At 40.1% G+C, this 14,730-nt stretch overlaps 2 protein-coding genes across 4 annotated transcripts in view; both read left to right on the forward strand.

Annotated features, from left to right (window-relative positions):
* Positions 1-174: 174 nt before the first annotated feature.
* utp15 (UTP15 small subunit processome component) lies at positions 175-5,287 on the forward strand. The gene is made up of 12 exons (XM_035165213.2): positions 175-346; positions 903-1,017; positions 1,139-1,231; positions 1,365-1,549; positions 1,901-2,079; positions 2,482-2,607; positions 2,724-2,859; positions 2,998-3,082; positions 3,697-3,849; positions 4,042-4,143; positions 4,327-4,460; positions 4,552-5,287. The coding sequence occupies exons 2-12, from the start codon at positions 928-930 to the stop codon at positions 4,841-4,843; spliced, it is 1,575 nt and encodes a 524-aa protein (XP_035021104.1). The 5' UTR covers positions 175-346; positions 903-927; the 3' UTR covers positions 4,844-5,287.
* Positions 5,288-11,104: 5,817 nt separating this feature from the next.
* LOC118114655 (rho guanine nucleotide exchange factor 28-like) overlaps positions 11,105-14,730 on the forward strand; it is a 33,546-nt gene continuing 29,920 nt past the window's right edge. For all 3 annotated transcript variants that reach the window (XM_047341118.1, XM_047341119.1, XM_047341120.1), the window contains exons 1-3: positions 11,105-11,214; positions 12,039-12,148; positions 12,518-12,704. In XM_047341118.1, the coding sequence (XP_047197074.1) occupies positions 11,193-11,214; positions 12,039-12,148; positions 12,518-12,704 (319 nt within the window). In that variant the 5' untranslated portion in view covers positions 11,105-11,192. The remainder of the gene's footprint in view (positions 11,215-12,038; positions 12,149-12,517; positions 12,705-14,730) is intronic.

Here is a 14,730-nt window from a genome sequence, read left to right on the forward strand (position 1 = left end):
TTTTCCCGTTAAAAAAATAGATTTACTAATACCACAATTTTAGAATAAGATCATGAGGAACATTAATGTATGTTTTTGGAAAGTAAACATACTACGTAATGCTGTTATTATTATTTTTGAAAGTTATAAAATAAAATGCATTTTTTTTTATTGTGAAAAGGTATATAGCGGAGGCAGTCGCGTGCTAAGTGTCATGGCGTCCTCCTGTGCACCGAGAGGCAACGTGACCACTCGTGAAAATGAGCAACTTTTCGTCTAGATCCACCTTCAGTTTAGGTTTCTTCTAATTTCATCACCTCTTACTCAAGGAAACAAGTTTTCACTCCTGGATAGTTTTCGGTCAAAGGTGAGAATCGTCAAAATCAGGTTTAATGGAAGATGCTAACCGGCTAAAGCTAAAGTTAGCTAACGGAGTTGTGCTGCACTGAACACGTTGCGTCCGGTTCCTCAGTCTCATGAGCTCTTTTTGTTTTCAAACTAGTTTCCTTACGAGTCATTTTAAACACCAATAAGCCTACACGCACTTTGTATGTGTTATTCGGCTTTTATGCCAAATGTACAACTTGAATGAAAGATTAAATTTGACTTGAAACTGAGCTTGTTAGCTTAGCCTTCACCAACTGCACTCGTTCACTTTAGGTGAGTTGTGATGTTGTTGCGTTTTCTTCACGTGTTCAAGCTAATATTGGCTAAACAGTTCATCCCCCAACAACCAGATCACCACGTTTATTCCCCCTTTGAATAAATGTGGGGCTTTATAGCTTAATACCTCTAGTTGCAATATTGTCCTGTGCCTCACTTTATAAGACAAGTCTCAACGGTAGATACGTGGTTAACTATCCCAGATGTCCAATAGTCCCATTAATAATGTCCAATGTTTCTATTTTTCTGTGTCTTTACAGACAGTGTTTCCCGATCTGCACAGAAATGGCTTCGTTTAAACCTACGAAGGTCCAAATCTATCCCAAACTTGGGGAGAAAGTCACACAAGACACACTCTACTGGAAAAACTACAAGGTGAGTCTCCGTTATTGTTGTTTTTAAAAGTTTCGGGGTAAAAATGTCACGCGTGAGGTCGAGAGTTCTTCAGATTTGTTTCTCCATCTTAACTTGGCATCGTTATCTTCTCCTCCCACAGGCTCCGGTCCAGATAAAAGAATTTGGAGCGATCACAAACATAGATGTCTCCCCCGTGGAGCCGCACAACTTTGCTGTGACAGCGTTCACAAGAGTATGTTGGTTTTCCTCGTATGAATTCTGATTAGTTTTGTTAACAGTTCAATCAATATTCACTTAATATTGGCTGCAGTCAGTCCTTAATCGGCCTGAGATTTATTTTCATTTCTGCTCTATTTTCTCTACAGATCCACATTTATGGGGCGTTCTCCCAGGAGCCTGTAAAGACATACACACGGTTCAAAGACACAGCTTACTGTGGGAGGTTCAGGGCCGATGGTCAGCTACTCGTGGCGGGATGTGAGGACTCTGTGGTCCGGCTGTTTGACGTCAGTGGCAAGGTGGCACTCAGGATGTTTAAAGGGCACACAAAGTAGGTACTCAATGTGTCTTGATTAGTTATAGCAGTAATTCTACTGCATAATACAATGGATTTTTTTTTCACATTTTCAATCAAAATGTATAACTGGTCCCTGACGGTTTAAAATGTCTACAGTTTGCATTTGTGTCGGTATCAGCATATACATTATTTCATTATATTATGTCTGATCTGGAGTGTAGTGTGAAGGAGTTGTTGAATGATGATACCTTGAGTGATCCATCGTCTGAATTTTGTGATGATCTCAAGAATTCTGACAACCTGTGTAGCTTTCACTGACTCATAAAGATTTCTACATGAAAGATGAAATTGGTTTGAGATTTGTCTCATTTTATTCCTGTTCAGGGCCGTACATGTAACAGACTTCACCTCAGACCGTTACCAGATCCTCACGGGGTCCGACGACTACACCTGTCGACTCTGGGACATGCCGAACACCACAGAGCTCAACAACTACCAAGAACACACAGATTACATCCGCTGTGGAGTCACCAGCAAGCTCAACAGAGATCTCTTCATTACTGGTGAGAAGGAATCTATTTTTAAAATGATGCAAGGAAAATAAGGAAGTAAAGTTATTGCATTATTTGCATCACATTCGGTGCTTTCCATAATTATTCAGTAGCATTTGAATAGATCCACTATGTGGTGGATGTCATCGTCTTTTAGATCAAAGTGACATAACAGGTTCAACCAGAATCTACCAACACTTTTATTTAGCACTACATGCCACAGGATTTCAAAGTGTTCTAACAACAAACTTATATATATATATATATATATATATATATATATATATATATATATATATAAATAAATAAAAGAAACAAACATCTTATACAAATTGAATAATTAATAAGAGTCCTGTGTGTGAGGATGAGAGTTTGCTCTGTCTTTGTGACACTGAATTATTCTTTTTATCCAAGGATCATACGACCACACACTGAAAGTATTTGATGCCAGAATGGAAAAGAGTGTGATGACCATGGACCACGGCCAGCCAGTGGAGAGTCTCCTTCTTTATCCCTCTGAGGGTCTCCTCGTCTCTGCAGGTATTCAGCACTATAATCTTCATGTACCCTCCTGTTATCAGGCCCATACGCTACTACATTATATTTACTAATGTTCAATCAGGATGTTTAATGAAATCCTTCCTGTCACTCTTCAGGTGGACGTTATGTGAAAATTTGGGATCTTCTAAAAGGAGGTCAGCCTCTTGTCTCCCTGAAGAACCATCACAAAACTGTCACCTGTTTGTGCCTCAGCAGCAATGGACAGAGACTCCTGTCGGGTTCTCTGGACAGGTATGGGACTTGTGTATGTGCAGTATGGGACTAGTGTATTTAAGTTGTGGAAATCCCTCTCATAGCAGTTCCAGACTAACTTCATCAGTAATTTTATATGAATTTGGTCTAATGCAGAACCTCTGTTTTGTCTTTCAGGCACGTGAAGGTGTACAGCACAACCAACTATAAAGTGGTTCACAACTTTGACTATGCTGCCTCCATCCTCAGTCTGGCTTTAGCTGTAAGAAATTACACTCAACCCTTTGATCATTATTAATAATTTTCATGTTTAAAGATGAATTAAATGTAGAAACATGCAGTCTAATAGGTGAATAAATACAATACAGACGGATGCTTGTATTTGAGGTGCCCGTCTTAGAGGAAGCTGCTATCTGAGACCAGCTCTCTGAGTGCAAAGCGATAGATCCAATTTCTGCTGCAGCCAACAGAAATCTCCAGTATTGCCAGAGATTTCGATCGAAAGGAGATGAAACCGTAGATCCTCTCCTCGTGGTGTTGGTATGAGGGGGCAGGGTTACGAGAACACAATGTGCAACCTCGGATCGTGACCTGATGAGGCACTTTTTCACTTTGTGCTTTTGTTTCCTTTTTGTAAAATCACCATCACAGTCGCCGATTTGTTAGAAAAACTCTCATAAAAAGTAAATAGCTGGCCGATAATGCATTCTAACATCGATCACAGTATTAAATTGACTTTGTTTGGCCTCAAAGAAATGGGTGAAAACAGTAAAATTATGAAAAGATCCACTATGTGGTGGATGTCATTGTCTTTTAGATCAAAGTGACATAACAGGTTCAACCAGTAAAAACTATGAATGTCTTCTTTCTTTCCAGCCTGATGATGAGTCCATTGTCGTGGGTATGACCAACGGTATTCTGAGTATGAAACACAGAAAGAATCCTGAAGAGTCGAAAGAAAGCATCCAACAGAGGCGACGACCGTCGTATCGTTTTTTTGTGAAGGGGAAGAACTATGTCCCTAAACAGGTACATTTACATTCAGTAGCTCTATTTGTTTTTCCACAAGAGATACATTGAGTGACCGGTAAAGACAAGGTCAAACTGTCTGATCATTACTGAGGCCTCTATTTCTACACGCTGATGTATTTATACTTGAGGCTTATGAACAAATCTTTACAACCATTGTTGATTAATTTCTGCTTCTCCATCTTTTTCTAGGATGATTATCTCGTCAGTAAGCCAGTGAAACAGCATTTGGCCAAATACGACAAGCAGCTCAAGAAATTCAATGTATCTCAGGCTTTGGATACAGCTCTCGAGGTACATTTCATGTATTTATAACATTAGCAACAATGTTGGACATTTGAGATTGTTGTTTTTTCTATTTGCAATATAAAGCAGTAACTTTCATGGTGCTTTGTCGTATGACGGAGTGGCTGCCCTGGATATTGGAAGCTGAACAACATTTCACTATTTATGAGAATAATTCAATTTTATTTATAGACATGGGTAAGATTCAGAAAACCTGAGGTCACAGTCGCTGTTATAAAGGAGCTGGATCGAAGAGGAACGCTGAAGAACGCTCTGGCAGGAAGGGACGAACAGGGTCTCTCTCAACTGCTCAACTTCCTCGTAGGGTAAGATGCACTGAAATGTTTTAGCTTGCAATTGTAGATCAAACCATTCACAAATTTTCGAATACTTAAACCTGGTCTGCTTCTTCTGCAGGAACTTGGTTGACCCTAGATTTGCTCCTGTGCTTGTAACGACGGCTGAGATGATCTTGGACATCTATCAGTCAGTAATCGGTCAGTCGCCAGTCGTGGACCGACAACTGCTACGTCTGCAGGACCTGCTTGACAGGGAGATTGACTACCAGCAGGAACTGCTGGAGGTGCTGGGCATGTTGGACACAATGTTTGCCTCCTCCCTCCCAAGGAAGCAAGTGCCCTGCTCTGCCGTCAGCAGGTCTAATGGTCTGGCTCAGGGAGAAGCAGGAACACAGCTTCCGGCCACCTGAGACCTGGAGCTGGGCGAGAAACTGCTTTAGACTGGGTTAAGTCAAAGCAACCCTAAAACATCTTTTTGAACTGTCCAACACAAAAGGACATGTCAGGCTACATGTCATCAAACAAACATTTTCATACAAGATTTTAAGAGACTGACCAATCCCACGGTCTCACTCTGGTGTTTCAACTCGGTGTGACTGACAACACAACAGACGACAAAGAACATGCATTTGCCGTATGAGAAACATGGATTTAAAGCAAAGTGTTGCTTTTATTGGAAGTCTCGTAATTACACTTTCACTTGTAAATGCGTGTGGATGTATGTGTATATGTATGCACACTTGTGTGTTTGAAAGATTTGACTGTGTGTCTGCTTTGCGTTTTCCTAATATTTGGTGTTGACAAATGTTTTATAAGCAGATCAAAATAAATCTTTGTAATAGTGAAAATGACAATCTGAATTGTGTTGAACAATTGTCTCGGCTCACTCTGTTAAAACATGACTTTAAATATCACTGTGAAGCATTTGTAGAGTTAACAGGTATTAGATGAATTATTTAGAACAGTGTACTTTTAAACACACTCGAGAGCATCATTAAGTGTTAGTTAATAATTAAATTGTCTGGAGACATTTTATATACTCAAACATTAAGGGAACACTTAAATCACACACAGTTCATAGCCCTCTGGAGGTCATTTTGTAGGTCTCTGGCAGTGCACCTGTTCCTCCTCACACAAAGGAGCAGATACTGGTCCTGCTGCTGGGTTGATGCCCTTCTACGGCCCAGTCCAGCTGTCGTCTTACATTTTTATTTATACAGCACCTTTCATACATAGAAATAGGTCTTGAGTTGTTTCTTCAAACAGCCAAAAGATAGTTGCACCTGTTGTCACTAAGATTTGCACCGAAGCAGATGAAACTGATTCCCAATCCCTGGAGCTTCCTACATGGACAGATTGAACTCCCTGAAGTTTACCTGACTTGGAGTTCTACTGTGATGAGTCCGTGTTCCCTTCATTTCTTTGTGCAGTGTATATTTATTTAGCTGTTTTACTATATTATAATTATCTGTTTATACACCAGCTTCCATAGAGGATGGGTTATTGATCCCAGTAGCTTCATACAGGGCAAGAAAAGCAAAAGGCTGCAAATGGTCAACAACTGATCAGTAATCTATATATATAATAATACAGAATTTAAGTGAACAAAACATGGACTAAAACCTGGAAACCATTTACTTAATGCACTTAGAACCAGTTCCATCTCTTCCAGCCACATTACAGTCTGTTATAAACCATCAAGTGTTTATATTCTGCATATAAATATTTAACAGGGGCACTTGAAGGGATCATTACTCTTCCAATGACTGCTTCGCTCGTTAGAGGTCGCTGTAACCACAAGGAAACACGTTGGCTTATAAGGAGGAATTTGCGTGTGAGCAGACGGAAGACTGAGCATCGACTGGACCCAGACAGACACCGAGAGGAGGATGTCCTCCCTGGATGCAGCTGCGGATCAGACCCTGCGTCATTTCTCAACCTGTGGCTCCAGCGGCCGCACCGGGAGGCACGAGTCCTAGTTCGAGTCTGTGTTCACCGCGGACTGTCACGTTTCCTCCGCCGGAGTGTGAGCCCGTCGTGGAGGTGAGTCCATCCAGAGAAGGAACGCTTCTCTACCTGCTGCTGCTGCTCACTTTGTTCAACCGGAATGTTTCCCTGCGACTGTCAACACTTCTAATCATACATGAGAGAAACAGAGTCTGATTCATTCTGTAGCCAAAGAGGTCAACATTAAACTTAATTTAATATGCATGATTTAAAAGGCTCAATAATCCATAACTGAGATGAGATGTAAAAAGTCCTGTTCTTGTTTTTTTACCTTTGATCACTGTAATGTTTATGTTATTATATGTATATATATATATAATGTGTAATAATAAATGTAAAAAGACAATGGGGTCATATAAAGGGCAGAGTTTTTTAGTTGTTTGCGTAAGACCTTGCTGCTGAGTTCAGTTTAGAAAGTGACCACTGATGAAGAACAGATCTGAACCTTGCACCAATGAAATCAATCGATTTCTTACACACACACACACACACACACAGTCATGTCTCCATGATTCCCTTGAGACTTACTTTAACATTAACCATAGTAACTTGTCTAAATCTAACCTTAAAACACGTCTTCACCTCAAAATTCATTGATTCATGTTATGGGGACTTGCTTTTTGTGCCTCGTATTAAAGTCAAGTCTCGATAATGTGACAGTAAACAGATGTATTGGTCCCCACAACATGAGTAATACCTGAATGGACCCCACACACATGCACATTTGGACACATATGGTGATCTGCCACCGTCTTTACGCACCACGGCATAAAGTGTCATCATTAAAATCATTATTCACATACTTGGGATCAAAGGATTACCGTGCCTTGTAGGACGACCTCTGGCTCTGCCTGGCACAGATACATTTTGATAATCTCTTGGGGATCAGAGGAACAGGCAGAATCACAAAAGTAACCCAGGAAGAAGTGAGGATCCTGTGGTTGCACACGTGTGAGTTGAGTTTTACTGTTTTTCATATTTGTTTCTCATTTGTCCGCCTGCAGCTGCTGAGCAGATGGAGCTGAGCAGGAGGAAAGTGCCTTTGTATGTGAGTATGTGCTCCAGCTTGCCATCAGGTTTGACACCAGCGTCTCCAGTTAATCTCAAGAGTTTGTTACGCCTCTGAAATCTCTGCAAATCAGGTTTGGAAAGTAGTGAGAGATCAGCAGCTTCATGTATATAAACCAAAAGTCTATGGGAGAGATTTTGCGCATGTGCATCTAAAAATCGAACATCATAACATCCAATATCTGAAAGGATACAATTTTTTTCTGTAGATGAATTCCCTGAAGTTTCTGCCTGTACGATTATATAACGGAGATATCAGATTTGACACCGGGGTTGACGAGGGCGCCGCGATGAAAGCAGACTGATGTTTTCTCTGGTGATCAAACATCGACTTTATTGGTCTTTGGATGAAACATTTGTGGGTTTTGCTGTTGGATTATTTGAGCACTGAATCATAGTTTCTCTGGGGGAAAAATAACCTGATCCATCAGCACAACACTGACAATAGCAGCGTGGCACTTTTGTATATAACTAGCAAATCAGTAACTCCGTGATTCATTCACATTGATGTTTTTTTATTTGTGTTTAACTTAGTCAGAGCTGGAGAGGAACTTGAATTTACCATGCGTTTGATTCGTGATGTTTCTGGTCGTGCTTTGAAGGATCTGTTGTCTGTGAGGTTAAGCCGTAGTTAAACAAGGGAGGACTGCAGTCAAATATTCTTTGTTTGGTTCTTAACACGGTGAACTAATGCTCCTCTGTAGATCAAAGCACTGCTCACACTGTATTCAGTCGATACTCATTTGACATGTTTTTCAGGCTGTTTTCCTTTCGCACGTTGTTACCAAACATTTAATGTTGATGCACCATATCGACTAACACATGCAAAGAAACACCTGCCACTCGGATACTTGTTTTCTGTGGAACCCCACAAATGAACGAGTGAATAAATTAATGGATTCATGCAACAATTCAGATTTACATGCAGAGGACAGATTGCAACACTGAACAGAGGAAGGTGAAAGCCTCCGAGAGGTTTGGAGCAAAATGCCAACAAAATGCTCATTATATTAGCCTTTTAGCATGCTAACATTAGCTCACTGCCACTAAACATAATTTACAGCTTTAAATTTAGTATGAACATCTATAGTTTTGCAGGTATTTGGTCAAAATAACAAAACATCGGAGACAGACATTGACCTAAATCTTGCTGCAGGAAAAGTTACCATTAAATTTTAATGAATGGTGTCATGAGGAAACATTAATTCTGGGAACCTTGACTGTCTGCGACACTGACTGTATACAAAGATATTTTATATATCTTCACATAAAGTCTATGGTCTGTATTGTGCCAGTCTATTCACAGATGTTGAGATATTTTACTGGTGAATTAGAAACTGACCTCTGGTGTCTCTACATGAAAAGCAATGGTGGTCAAGATATTTCACTAAAAACTAAAGATGTCAAGTGTGCTAGAAGGAAAACGAGAAACTCTCCAAAATCCGTGGACTTCATCGTTTGACCGATATGAATTTGTGTGGGTGGATATCGATATTAGGACCATTTCTGATGCAGATATATCAGCTGATATAGACGAACAGAAATTGGCAATGAATCAAATGTCAAAGTTAACCATGAACGTTACTATAAGTAGCTATAAATTAAAAAAAAAACACAAATACAACCACATACATAGACCTTGAATTAAGACATGTATGCACATCTTTTCTGCATTGTTTATTCTGTAAAGTAAAGGTTGTCATATGGGCCAACGTAAGAGTCGATATCGAAAAAAGAATGAACGACTAGGGATAAAGAAATGATGAGTCAACCTGAAAGCAGGATTAGGTGAGACGGAGAGAAGGAATTACTCACAGCGTCTCTATCTGAGACAGTGAGAGAAGTAAAGAGAGAGCTATAGCGTGAAAAATCGGGTCAGCTGTGGGGCTGATGTAAGACTAATGTGGACTCTCTTAAGAAAATGGAGAGAGAGAGAGAGAGAGAGGCTGATTGAAAACACCCTCATCCCATCCAACACTAATCTGGCATGTTCGCTGCATTTCAAACTAAGCCTCACTATTTACGTTTCTGCTGTACCTCTTTCACTGCAACCTGCGTCCCACACCCCTTCACTCGTCAGTCGTTTGAGATGTTTCCCAGAATAACCCACACACCGTCGTCTCGCGGCTGCATCGCTATCGAGGCCACTGTAGGTGGAGAGAGGTGGCTGAGCTACAGGCCCTGCAGGATGTTTATTATTCCGAGGGGCTGAAACTAATACCTCAAGAGAGTGAAAAAAAAATTAATAGTGCTTCAGATATTTTAAGTTGTGTTTTCATCAAGGTTCCAAAATCCTAATAAGGACAGGGTCTCGGTGAAAACAACCAGTTCTCTCACCGCCTCCTGTTGCTCTGTTGGCTTGACACTGAGGTTTAAGGGAAAGTACATCTTGAACTGCTGTCAGCTTTCATTTGACATGCTTGTGTTGTTGTCATATTGAAAAGGTTGTTTTTAAGCTACTGTGTCATGTTTGTCAAACTAATATCACTCAAATGTACCCATATGTCACATAGAGCCTTTCACTGACATACATGTATGTTTAAGTTTGCCGAAATGCTCAGATATAAAATTTTAGTTTGAAATGGCAAACAATGCAGAAAGGTTGCGCATTAGTGTTCACATTAACATTAAACATTAAACAATATGTTTATTTTCTTAATTCAAGTTCTATATATGAGGGTTAGGGTTAGGTCTATATGTACGACCCTTATATTGGTATCTGTAATTTTTTCTTCCTACTATCAGTATAAATATCGGGCCCCAAAATCTATATCAGTCGGGCTTTAAGGTAAATTAAATTTTCCTTGATGTGTGTATTTGTAAATAATTCAACTGTACTCACAGGATGAAGAATGTCTCAGTACTGATTGAAATATGTCTGCAGCTCAGTATATTGAAAACATCGATACTAAAAACATGGTAGGAATGTCTGATTACATTTGATAATCTTCTATCTATCGTATTCAGTTCTAATTGATCCAGATTCAGATACAAATTGTGCCAGTTGTGGATCACTTAATAGAGGCAAAGTTCTTGTACGGCTATTTGCGTGCGTTGTCCTTTTATTGTAAAAGTGTATAAAAAGATCTGGTTTCAGTATCAACCTGAGAAGCTCAGGTTGAATATTCTCTCTAGTGTCTTAACTTCAAACGATACTAAATCAATGACCCAGAACGACTGAGCGTGAACTTCTTAAACTGCACTCAAGGTTTTTTAAAAGGAACCAATCAGGCTTCACATGTGTGCGACTGTTCTGCCCTGGTTCACCTTCTCTTGCCTCCGATCAGAAGTCTAAAGTGTTCTGGCCTGTCGGGATCAGGGCAGGTCTTTACAATAGACACTAAGACATTCCTGTTTTTATTGAGGGGTAATGTTTTATTATACCCTCAAGAGGAATGCTCTCAGGGGATTTGGTGTACTTTACAGAAATGTAGAACACTGCATCAGAATAGAGTCCTGCTCTAAAACAAGCCTGCATCTTTAGGAATAGGAATACCTTGTGCTCTCTAGCGTCGCTGTTCTTTTATTTTGCATCTCGACCTCTCTCACCTTTCTGCGTCTCAGGGCCAGGCCAAAGTGTTTGCGTTGCTGGAGGGTTTAGATCCGGTGCCGCTGGATGCAGAGGTCTACATTGTTCTGGAAGGATCCACACTGGTCCATGTCGCCAGAGCTCAGAGTGACGTCATGCTCTGCTTTATAGTGCCTGGTACGTGCATATGTGCTGTCTCTGTATGTTGTCTCCTCAGATAAGTGGACGAGAATGGATGGATGGATGTTCTATTTTCCCTTTTCTTAATTTTTGCATGTTTAACATCCAAGAGTGATAATTTCCTCAGAGAAATATCTTCAGAATTCAAACTGCTCACCCTGACAGTCCCAGGTTTTCCTCTCCTGCCTGTTGTGTCCCAGGGAGCAGTCTATCAGTATTTGAATCTTAACACACACACATACAGTACATGGACAGTTTGTACGCTGAGGTCTGGAGCAGCACAGAATCTTATCTGCTTCCTCTCAGGAGGGAAGCAGTGCCATAAACAGTATGTCAACATTACTGAGTGTCTGTGTAGGCTGACACACACATCAGTCCTGCAGGGTTGTGTGCTCCCTACAGATGGAGGCTGATGGACTCTGAAAACCTGTTTCCCTTCTCCATCAAAAAGAGAACATGTCTTTATTAACATACAAAAAGAACAACTGAGAATATTTTCCAGTTAGACTTACTGCCATACTAGCGGTTTTGTATTTTAGCTCTGTTGTCTGGTGTAATTATGTTCATTCATTTATTAGAGACCACAAATGTTTTTTTCTTTCCACCCAGGTCACTTACATTCAGTTTCATTAGTTCGAAACAGGAACTTCAAACATGCAAATGCAAATGCAAATCAACATTTTCTCTGCTCTGGGTTTTGTTGCATGAGATGACAGTTGGAGGTAAACCTTTATCTTAGAGAGAAAGACGGCTGTATGTGTCTTCCCCTGCACAAAGAAATATAAAAACCTGCATGGAGTTAAGTCTTGTTGTCTCTTTAGGACACAACCTGGCTGAGATGGTCTCTGTCCAGGCGTACCTGAGCTCTGAAACCACGCCCCTCACCTGGGTGGGCGGAGCTTCACTGGAGTACATCCAAGATGATGCTCAGGTGAGGAAGATACACAAATATGATGCTACACATTTACACACCAGGTTGTGTACATCTGGTGAAAATGACGTGCTTGTAGTGTGGGTTCATTACCTTCTCCAAGGAGTCAGTGACATTTTAATGGCGGTGCAGATGATTCAGATTACTTTCTTTTGTTCTATTATAAGAACTAAGCGGTGTAGAATTATCTATCTTCTAAGTGATTGTCATAAGTCATGTAATTTTTTCCAGATCATTTTGTTTTGCATCGAAAACAAGTTAAATCATCTCACCTTTGTTGCAGAGCTGTAGTTTTTTCATCACCATGCTTTTGCATTGTGCACCACTTATCACCGATTGCATCTTACTTTCAACGTCTTTTATTCTCAGGACCTTGCGGAGCACCTGGTAATCCACGCACATTGTCTGAGTTCCTCAGATCACAAGGAGCTGAGAAGCCTCTTCAACGTGGGCCAGGAGAGCTCTCGCTGGGCCATGGATCGCCGCGTGGCCCTGGCCATGGCCAACCTGGATATCCCGCAGAACTGGAATGTACTGGGGAGCCACAGTAGAGACGGTGAGAGCAGGATTATCTTATCTCGCTGCAAGACATTCCTGCACAGATGTGTTGATCAGAAGCTTTTCATGTGTGGTTTTTATTATGTAACAACGTCAATTCATTCTTTTTAATAATGATACTTTTTCAATTTTTGAGTATTAGACAAATAATAATGGATAAATGACACATCACAGTACATGTTAACAGTTGAAGAAGGTTCAATAGAAAGGATTTGATTAAAGAAGGGAGATAATTTATATTTTTCATGTGAATTCATAAAGAAAATCCGAAGTTAGCAGGGAAAAGATGGACAGGTTTGATAACTTCATCCTTCAGTGTCGTGCTGGGAACTTTGAGCCACTTCTATCCAAAGAAAGTGAACTTTTCAACTCTGTGCTCCTTCATTCATCCCCTTTACACTTTCTCAGCCATCATTTCCATTTTCCATGCTCACTGGGCTGAGGTTCGGAACTGAACATGGTCACGTGTGCTCCTGTCGAATTCATCAAAGCCAATTAAGCGGCATGTAATGTGGTTAATAGAGCATTTCCATCTGGAAGTAGCCCTAGGCAGAGCCCAATAAATCTAAATGTATGTGTGTGTGTGTGTGTGTGTTTGTGTGTGTGTGTTGACCACCAGTAGATGCCACCATCTGTTTGCATGACAGTGTTTGTGTAGGGCCCCCTACATAAATAACAAACCAGATTTAGCGTTAATACAGTTATGGCAGTCTGTTTCATCGCAGCGTCTCCCTCTAAATGTCTGCAGTTAATTTGATAACGCTGCTCATGACATCACTATGTCGCTGATGCCGTATATGTGACTGAATTATCAATCCCCAACTTTCCTTTAAGAAGTCAGCACTTCTCTACAGTGTGCTCTGCATTTCTGAGGCAAAAACTCATTACTTTCACAAAATCATCGGAGCTTGGAATTATTATGTTCTCTCCAGTGTCTGAGCAGCAGAAGAGCTGAAGTGTTTTATTGTGAAATCTGTCTCCATAGCTTCAGAAGGCCTGATGGGATTTTAAAGCAGAAAATCTATTGACAAATTGTCTGTTTGTTTATTATAAAGAAAACTTGAATCTTTTAAAAGTAAATTCAAGTTATTTCTTGCACCAGTTTTGCTTTTATAACAATAATAATTTAACAAGTTATATTGTCAAATATTATCCAAAGCCAACAGGACAAAAGTATAATTTTAGACAGAAGTCAGTGTAGACCAGGGATGTTAAACATATGGCTGTCTGGCCTGAACTGGCCTTAAATAAGGTATAATAATAATAATAATAATAATAATAATAATAATTTTTAAAAAGCTCTGTGGCAGATTGAATGTCAGCTCTTGCTGGAGATTTAAATTAAGGACGATGTTAAGTCAGTTGTTTAATTTTTGGTTAAAGTTGTTGGGATCACATGTTGTTCATGAGGCCATATTCATGTTGCTGAGACGTTCACCAAGGAGTTCCATCAGTCAGAGACAATGACACCACAATAGTGAATGTTTTCAGAATGTTCTTGCACTTGTATTAAAAGGAAAGAAGTGTTGTTATTATGTTATAGTTCTACAGATCCGGCTCGCTTTAGATTGAACTTGTATGTGGCCCCTGAACTAAAAGGAGTTAGACTCCTCTGGTGTAGACCAGTTTCTGTTTGCTCAACAACATTTCCTGTGATTTTTTTTTTTGCAGCGTTAGGTTGATGTGCAACGAATGACAGATGCTGCCTGTAACCTTATGTTGTCTTGACAAATATCTAGTGGCACCTAGTGGTGAGGTTGTATCATCCTCCTCCTTCCAATCTCATAGGAAAACCTTCAGGTAATAGAGCCAATGATTGGTTTGTCCACTCTGGGCTACTGTAGACATTCTAGAAGAGGATCCACTCCCTGAAGGGCTCCTTTCTTAGTTTCAGGTGATTATAACCTAATGAAAACATAAATATTATATTCCATTTTTGACAATGACCACCCTGGATGCTGTACATTTATTTATTTTATTGCTTCACTAACTTGGAACAGAGCTCGTTTGCATAGAACTTCTTT

Source organism: Hippoglossus stenolepis, chromosome 9, assembly GCF_022539355.2.
Source record: "Hippoglossus stenolepis isolate QCI-W04-F060 chromosome 9, HSTE1.2, whole genome shotgun sequence".
Taxonomy (NCBI): Eukaryota; Metazoa; Chordata; class Actinopteri; order Pleuronectiformes; family Pleuronectidae; genus Hippoglossus; species Hippoglossus stenolepis.